At 39.5% G+C, this 9,483-nt stretch overlaps 1 protein-coding gene across 1 annotated transcript; it reads right to left on the bottom strand.

The window, feature by feature from the left end:
* Positions 1–416: 416 nt before the first annotated feature.
* Positions 417–3,701, bottom strand: LOC104519030 (lebercilin; the record flags this gene model as incomplete). Its single annotated transcript, XM_010176636.1, has 2 exons — positions 3,441–3,701; positions 417–946 (listed from the first exon to the last, which is right to left on the bottom strand). Coding segments are annotated over exons 1-2 (729 nt in total), but the record flags the coding sequence as incomplete, so codon positions are not given.
* Between the last annotated feature and the right edge of the window lie 5,782 nt (positions 3,702–9,483).

Raw genomic sequence — 9,483 nt, forward strand, 5'->3', positions numbered from 1 at the left:
TATATATATGGTTTTTAGAATTTTAGTACACAGTTCCCCAAATATCCAGAAAATATTTAACAAATGTTTCCCCTTCAAGAGGATAAGTTAGATTGCATAAAGTTGTATTGTAGCTGCATGCATTTCTGAAACATTACTACTAGTTATAAAAATACTTAAAAACACAAGTCCACAGTATATAGTCTGAAAAATACGCTTCATTTGTAAATAGAAATTTGAGTGCACAACTACCAAGTATGTAACTATACAATCACCTTGGAAATAATTTACTTGATTTTACTTATATGTTAAAAAAAAAAAAAAAAAAAAAAATATTTTCTATTTGCTCCACAACTGTGAAAAAATACAATTCATAAAGCTCATTATGGTAAGAAATCTCTGTACCAGAATTTCTTACGGAAAGAAAGTCATCTCACCTTAATTCTTTTTTCACTGTCCTCTAGTCTGCTCTCTGCACAGGCTAGTTTCTTTGCCAGGTCATCTCTTTCAGCAAGGTGCTTATCTGCAGACAGCTTTTTCAGTTTCTGTAAGACAGCTTTTGTTCTGTACAGTTCTTCTTCCGAATCTTTCAGCCGTCTCTCAGTTGCACGTTCTCTCTCTTGAGATTTTCGCAGGCGCTCCCTTAATATTCTAATCTCATTGTTGTGCCGAGCAAGAAGCTGAGAGATTTCGTTTTCCGTATCTTCAAACTTATTCAAGGCTTTCTCCTGCCTGTGCTGAAGCCTCTTCAGTGCCCTGTTTTCCTTCTGCAGCTCATCTAGTTTGATGTGCAGTTCGGTCAGCTCATTTCGGAGCTCATTGATTTTCAGCAGCCTGGCAGAAAGAACTCTTTTTGTAACAAGATCTATATCTTTTTCAGGAGAATCCCTAGTGAGGCTCTGAGAACGGAAACCCCATCGCGTCCCTCTTTTGCTTGGTGCATATTTGGAACCCAATTTCTTTGTGGCTAAGAGAGGAAAAATAAAAAGCATGTTTACTATAAGACAATGCAATTTGTCTATTCAGACATCCTTCTTGGAATAAAGCTCTGCTTGAAACAATTTTACAATACTTAGCAGAGATGGCAGCTTTCAGACTAGACAATAAAAGGCATACGTATGATAGACTTACACTCCTTTTGAAAGATAAAAAAATGGAGACATGTTTGAGATCTACTGTAAGAGGCAATATTTGCAGCCATAAATATAGGACCATTGTAAAGTAATCATCTGCAAATTGTATTGGAAATAACAGTCATATTTTGTTAACATTTGTTGATGTTTATTAAAATGTTTTAGAAATACTGTACTCTTATGCATACAATATAATCAAATGCTTTTAAAATGGCAACAATTAGCCGAGCGTTAGCTAGTTATGCATTATGCAAGACGTAATTCTTTCAGACAAATGCAGTAGTATTTTCAAATCCAGCTGCCATGCTTACAGACAAAACAGCAGATTTCAAAGGCTCAATGCAAAAAGCCTACAAAGCAAAATTATAAAACCCATGAAAATTCATTTCTCCCCTGAATAATTTATTCTTGTATCACAAGTTATTTTCCACACAGTATCCTTACTTGATTACTAGTATGCATCACTCACATTCCTATTTGATATTACTATTTTATTATCATCCCCATAAATAAAATCTAAACATTTTATTTCAATCTTATTTGCCTCTTAAGCCACACTCAAAGAATGAAGCATATAAACCACAAAAAATATCTCTTAAAACAACTGAATATATAGAAAGTGCATAATTCATTAAGGTACATCAGTGTTTGGAAGAAACATTGAGCAGCAGCTTATAATTCAGGCTTGAAACCTGAGATTCAGCAACAGTGCAGTTACCTGTACACAGACAGGGAGTGTGTGTGAAAGCAAATCTTTCCTCCCCTTTGGCGCTCACCATGTTTCTTATTCTACATGGAATATTTTATGGCAAAAATAGCAGCTTTAAAATATTTTCTTATTATTTCATCTAAACATTTTGCACAAGCATTCATTCATTTTCTGCTCGATGCTCATTTTTTCCACAGCTTGGGCAAACAAAAGAAGGGTGGGTTTTTTTCCCTTTACAAAGAACACTTATGTCAGATTGAGGTATGAAAAGATTATCTAATACATGCACTGCAGGAACGATGCCACTCCTATCACCAACCAAGCCCATTAACCCTAGAATTCCAGCCCCTTCAAGAATTCCTCCACATTTAGGGCCAAACAGAAAATTCCAATACCAAGTTAGCACTTTTGACCATACAGTTAAATTGGGGAACAGTGTCTTTCAAGAACATCGTGACATTCACAATATCTTCATATAATAAATATGTTCAATTCTGGCTACATAATCAAAGAACTAATCATTCATTTGCCCCCTTCAAATTAAATAGTGCAGTGAAGTGCAGGTTTTTGTTTCCCAGCAAGCTAACTCAGGACTGCTGTGGAGAAGATGCCACTTCTGAACACAGAGAAGCTCAGCAAAACACCAGTTGCACCAGGACACCAACACTGACAAGGATCTGAAGAGATACGCTCCCTGGGCAACTTCAATATTGACGGTTAGATACTCGGGCACGCTCTAGATCATAATGCTGACCAAAGGATTCACACTGTGTCAGGCACTTAGGAATGAAATGGAGCACGTGCTTGAGAAAGGCAGGACAAGCTCCAAATTCACCAGAAAATGTGTGCAACTATTCAGAACAAGCTGTCAAAGTACAGCAGAGGCTTCACATTCCTACTTTAGCCCAGGACCTGTATAACCATCCTCTCTTTTTGTAGAGGTGTTCGCTTCCTCACAATCGCAACCAAGAAAGCAGCTTGTAGAGGTGAGCTGTGTGTGAGGGAACTCAAAGTGAAGTTAGTTCATCTCAAATTGGAGATATTTTACCCTCAAAAAAGGTCCAGGAAAAACTTTCTTTGGAATTTCCACATGCACCTAACTTTCACCAAACACATTCTCTCTCTCCTGCCACATTAGTGATGTTGCATTTGTTTGGTTTTTGAAAATACCTAATATTACACTGTAAAGCTTAGTCAACTAGACTTCCACAAGAGAGAGATCTTCAGAGGTATTTTGTCAGAGAAATTTTAACAATTGTTTCTCTTTTACTGACTGCATAGTAAGGACTTGCCTTGTGTCCTTGGCTTCAAGTCTTTTTGTCAAAGACAAAAAGAGAGCATCAGCATAATTCAACACAAGGCTAATATAAGAGCCACGTTCACTTGTCCATGAATAGTTCTGAAAAAATCACCAAATGCAACCTGTTCCTGCATAAGGAAGTCTAATTTCAGTTTTCAACAGAGCACTTACAGTCTACCTGCCATCTGTAGCATAATTTATTTACATGAACCTTATTTGTAGATTCTCATAAAGGTAGCTTCCCACTTTTACTTCAGCTTTCAAAGACAATTAACTCTTTAGAGCAGTTACAAAGCAGCAGTTTCTGCTATCTACCTACCTTGGTACTGCACAAGGCTGTTTGAAGGTTGTGTTTTGTGATCTCTTTTTTCTTGGCTTGTAGATGGATAGCTTAGTGTGGGTGACTGGCCAGATGAAGGAGATGTATTATTTTCATCTGAATAATAGGAGTCACTATTTTTATCTCCATCTGACTTCCTGTCGTGTTCAGAATCTGGGCTCCTTACTCTTTCTCCCATTTTTCAGATTTAACTGTTTTCCAGATTTTTCTCAAAGATTGTTCATTTTGACACAAAGGACTTTTCAGATGTCACAATGGCAGTAGCTGGATTATTTCCTTGGATTTATCATCTTCATCTGCAAAGCACGAGATCTTTGTAGTTCTGTTCAGTAAGCAGCAGCTATCATTCAGAATGCATTTTTTCTGTAACAATTTAGAGAGAGGAAAAAAGTGAGAACGGTTTTGCTGTTCAGTTAAGAAAAAAAGGTAAAAAAAAAAAAAAAACCTATAAAATTATTCGATTCCTATAACCTTATGGCACATGATGTGCTACATTAGCCTTATTATTTATATTAAATGTGACAGACATCACTCTAGGATTGCTACTAGTATTCCACTCAGTAGTTTGAAGCACTTTATCCTGAAAAGAGAAATCAGAAAATTAACACAGTTAAATCTAGAATAAGAAATTACTCCCAGGTTAGCAAGAGGGGAAAAGAAGCATTTGAAAACAAAACAGAAGACAACTGAAAGTTTAACACTATTCAGGAAAAGAATTTAAACATATTTTAAAACTTTTTAACCAAATAAATTAACAACTTAGTCATGTGACTAGTATTCAGATATTTGTAGAATTTTACTAAATTTTCCATATCTCAATTTCTGACACACCAATTATGTTAAATAATGGGCTTGAAAATCAGTTACCCATTTGCCTGGAGGATGTTCTGTCCCTAACCGTTAATGAGACTGTATCACAGCCTTTGCCCTGCAAAGTGCTCTCATATCCTACAACATTTAGTGTTTCACGCCTCCAAGAACTGGCAGGAGCACACACATTTGTGCCACGTGCTTTATAGGAAAATGCAGATATGGCCTTCTGGTGGTTTTATACCTGATAAGAGGGACCACACTGCTGGTATGTGGCATAAAATGAGAAGACCTGCTCCTGCAGCCTGTCTTCTGATGTAAACTGAAAAATCCCCTAAGCTCAAGGTAAAATCACCTTATTTTGTATTTTTGAAGACACTTCCTGAGAATATAACGGAGCGAATATATCCCAAATTTTCTCCACCTTCTTAGTCAAAATAATTTTCTCATCAGTTTAGGAAGTATTTTAGTGACTAGGTTTAGCCTCCCATGTCTTTTGTCTCTCTCACCACTCTTTACAGCTCTCAAGCTTATTTCACCATCTATCTACCTTCAATCTTTCAGGACATCAGGTCTCTAATGAGTGAATAAATAGGACTTGCATCAGGGCCCGTCAGCTCTGCCTGTTGAATGACATAAGCTCCCAGCCCATTTCTCAATGGTAAAGCAAACTACACACAAAAAAAATGAGCAGCTTTCAATCAAAACTCTTTTACACTGCAGGGCATACAACACAGCTGTAAATGAGCTGTACATTTTTCACTGTATTATTTCCCAATGAAATAAACTGAGCATGCTTCTCGGCCTTCTGTTCCACTGTCTATACATGCAGAATTGCATAGCCAAGGAGTACAAAAGTGTCAGCTGCCAAGACAGGTTTCATCACAAATTCAAGCTTTCTGGCCCAGTTCACTGTTAACACAACTCTGTCTCCAGTGACCGGAATCCATTTGCCCTCATCATCTATACAGGGAGAACAAATATGCCAACAGATTCCTAAACTGGGAAGCTGCTGGGAAATTAACATTGTATTTTTCTTTGCTTAGGGAGTAACTTTCCAAAATAACATTTTTTTAAGCACCTAAATATTTTCAAAGTGATCCAAATAAATTACATGACTAAAACTTACATCAGAGGGGATTCTGATGAAAACTAGTGTCGCACTGCAAAGCCCAGAAAGAAGACAAGCTGTGCTTGGGATCACTTGACATAGAGATTGTTAAATACACGCTGGAAGGCATCAGTTATTGTGAACGTTAAAATGATCAGTAATGACTGTTCTTTTTTCTTCTGAAATAATGCAGTTATTAAAGGCAATACAGTAATGATTAGGTGTATACTTCTGAAATATCTTGTTAGTCTTCAAGTGTAATGAAGACCCTCAGATATGTTCATGAGTGCAAAGGCAAGATCATGCAAGAATCTTGGAACATACTAGGTGCATCCCTACTCCCAAACAGCCCCACTCCTAAGTCCTGGCCTCACAAACATCTGCGCAGAATCTATGGTATTTTGCTCCCTGAGGAGGATACCAAGCCCAAAATGAAACATGGGCAGAATTCTGGGGACAATCTGTTCTCTACAGGGTGCACAGGCAAGACTGCATCAGTTCTGTCTCCATGGGACAGAATCTTAGGGACTACAAAAAATATAAAATAAAATATAAACTAATATATTTACATTAAAATACTAAAATAATATAAAAATAGTACTCTGGAGGGCTCTAACACAGTCCTCATATTATTACAGTCATCCTGACTGAAAAAAAAACCCCAAATATTAAAAAAGTAGTTGCATTTGTAACCCACAGAAGCCAAAGGCTTCATTTCCAGCTAACAACATGGGCCACAAAACTTGTCAGACCTTGTCTGAACTCACCTTGGGTGCCTGGAGCTTTCCTACAGCTTATTTAACTGCAACAAAATTAGTTAACAACCAGGAAACTTACCTAAAGCATTATAGCTTTTTGCTTAGCTTTGTACAATTGTCTATAGCACCTCCTGTTACAGTTATGTTTATAAACAACAAAGAGCAACAACCAGTAGTTGTTCTGTGCAGAGTGAACTACCTACACCCCTTACACAAATGCAGCACAGAGGAGTACAGGCATGGGGTAACTTCAGGGGCCTGAAAGCACAAACACTGGGGCCCTAAGCAATAACAGCTCACCTGTGCTTAATTACTGTTCATCAACAGGAGGCAGTCTTGGAAGCTGGGAAAAAACAGTTTTATAGGCAACATATAGAACAAAGAACAAGTACTCAACATATGTAAAACTATATAACCATGTAGTAAATTCAGATGTAATGTGGGGTCACGAATCAATGTCTAGAACAGAGCAGAACAGAATGGAATAAAGAGCAAAGTGCACAGCATGTTAACAAGCACATAAAAATCATCCTAAATGGACCCAAGGCAAGGAGGAAGAAACCATCACCATCCTCCTCCTGCCAGGGAAGAATTTGGGATGCTCATGACTTGCTGTAAAGACTTCCCCCTCCCAGATGAAGCTAGCCAAGTCCCAGAGGCAGAGAGGGCGGGCAAAGATAATATCAAAGAAAGGGTTGGTACTAGAGTTTGTGCCTGCATCACTGTGACTGTAAGTAATTTGAACTGTGTTAGTGTCTGAACTAAGTCTTTGATTAGACTACCAATCAATTGTTGGCTCTGCAGCTGTGTTCCTTGTTTTGCTCATAAACAACATGCTGAATAAAACAAACTCATGGGAATTCAAGCAACCTAGTCTGTTACTTGGACACAAGTCTGTCCTAGGGCCACAGGGGCACATGCAGCATCCAGAGGAGTCCTGGACTCCTGGAGTGGGCACATCAGTGTCAGAGGCACCACCACATCTAGAGGTGTTAACCTAGCCTGGTGTGGAGGCAGGGATTACTCTATGGGCCAAGTAACTTCAAAAGGGTAGATGTAGCCAGGACACACACAAATCTTGTCTGCCTTCAAGACACAAACAGATCGAAAGAAATCATTATGCACAGACTTCTTCTTGAGAAGAAAGCAAATATGAATGAAAACAAATGGGACAACATTTAAGGAAAACATAAATGCCTACAGATCAATTATCAAGATTATAATTATGTATATTCGGTCAGCAGACTGAGGGAGGTAATTCTGTCCCTCTATCCTGCTCTTGTGAGACCCCACCTGGAGTACTGCGGCCAGTTTTGGAGTCCCCAACACAAGAAAGACATGGACCTACTGGAGCAAGTCATGAGGAGGGCCACGAGGACGATCCGAGGGCTGGAGCACCTCTCCTATGAGGACAGGCTGAGAGAGTTGGGGCTGTTCAGCCTGAGGAAGAGAAGGCTCCAGAGAGACCTTATAGCAGCCCCACATTTTAAACTGAAAGAGGGGAGGTTTAGATTAGATATGAGGAAGAAGTTCTTCACTGTGAGGGTGGTCAGACACTGGAACAGGTTGCCCAGAGAAGCTGTGGATGCCCCCTCCCTGGAAGTGTTCAAGGCCGGGCTGGATGAGGCTTTGAGCAACCAGGTCTAGTGGAAGGTGTCCCTGCTGATTGCAGGGGGGTTGGAACTAGATGATCTTTAAGGTCCCTTCCAACCCAAACCATTCTATGATTCTATGAGTAAGTTCCACAGAGATATCTATTTTCCCCTGGTACATTTAAGAAGTTTGTGAGGAGTGAAACACTGTGGGTTAGCAGTGGGTCTACTAAGCTGCTCCACTACCACCAACAAAATCCCAATGCCCTCCCTCCAAAAGCTCCACACATGCTTTTAGAAGCCTAATGCATCAAAATCACATCAGTATAGAGTGGCTGAAGTAAATCTGGGACTTTTACAAACTTTAGAAACAGTTTTGTTTCAGAATTTCATACTCATTCACTTCAGCAGCTTCTACTAGTGCTATTATTTACATATTTTGTATTGAAAACATGCTTATCATTACAAAAAAACTCCAGCCAAGCTCCAGGCTACTGTGAAGGAAATGACAGAAAATAGAGAACACAAAACAACTGCACTGGTGACAGAATACTGTCTCCCTATCACTCCTAAGTAAATCACAGAAACAGAAATTGAACTACTGGATTACAGGTATGAAGCAATAGAGAGAAAGAAAAATTCCTCAGTAATTCTTCTCTCACAGTACACCCAGAGCTTCGTTCTGTAATGTAAGACTCATAAAACTTTTAAAGTTCTTTTCAATCTTAATACCCTTCTAAGACCAGAAGCTAGATGCTTTTACTGGTCACATATGACACTTCCTCAGTACAAATGCTGACCTCTAACGGTCCTCTCAGGTTTTCCACCTATTCTGAGAGAGGGACAGCACAAGGAAGAGCCAGCTTCGAACAAGTACAAAAGCATCGATCCAAATTATTAAAGTGCTGAACTTAAGAACAAAGATTAACTTCAAAACTAGTCTCCCTTCTCCTCCTCCACTCATCTTTTTCACATCCAAATACTGTAGTTTTCCCAGAAAAGAGAGGAGCAAAATAATTTATTTGCATCACATGAAAACATATTCACTGATGAGGCTTTAGCGAGCAGCAAATATTTTATTACGGAAGCTTCCTGCAGCTGTGGGCTGAACCAGAAGCATTTCTTCTAGGTTTACCAGCTTCTCATGAACTAAAATGTTATATGGTTTTAAAAGCCAATGTTAAATTTATCTGACTCTGTGACAGTAATACTTAATGTGACTTTCATTAGCAGATCTTAAAATGAAAAAGTTGCTATAAGTCCCAGGTCAGAGATGAGGAGATGATGGCACAAAGAGGTGATACACAGGCCAGTCCTACAATCGGGAAGAGATTATGTTTCTAAATCCTCCATCAAGGAGGCCCAAGCCATCATTCATATTTCCACCTACACCCCCAGTGTGTGTAGACTTACCTACTCCAACTCAGCCATTCCTGGAAGCAGCTCTCCAGCTCCCAAAACGCAAGCAAGCAATTCTCCTTCACTGGGGAGAAGTTATTAAAGAACATATCGAACATTAGTTTTAATTAACACTTTTCAAAACCACTAACGACTACACGTGACCGTACGATTCAAGTGCAACTGTTTAACGCCACAACACACGACTTGTGAGGGAAGGGACTGAGCGCCCGCGGCCTGGCACACCCCGCTTTTCGGAAGGCCTGCTGCCTGCAACCCGGCGGTGCTCGGGACGAGGCCTCTCCTCTGCGCCCGACCTCCGCCGCTGGGAGCCCCGGGGCCCAGCCCCGGCC

Source organism: Antrostomus carolinensis, unplaced genomic scaffold (genome assembly GCF_000700745.2).
Source record: "Antrostomus carolinensis isolate BGI_N321 unplaced genomic scaffold, ASM70074v2 scaffold51540, whole genome shotgun sequence".
Classification (NCBI taxonomy): domain Eukaryota; kingdom Metazoa; phylum Chordata; class Aves; order Caprimulgiformes; family Caprimulgidae; genus Antrostomus; species Antrostomus carolinensis.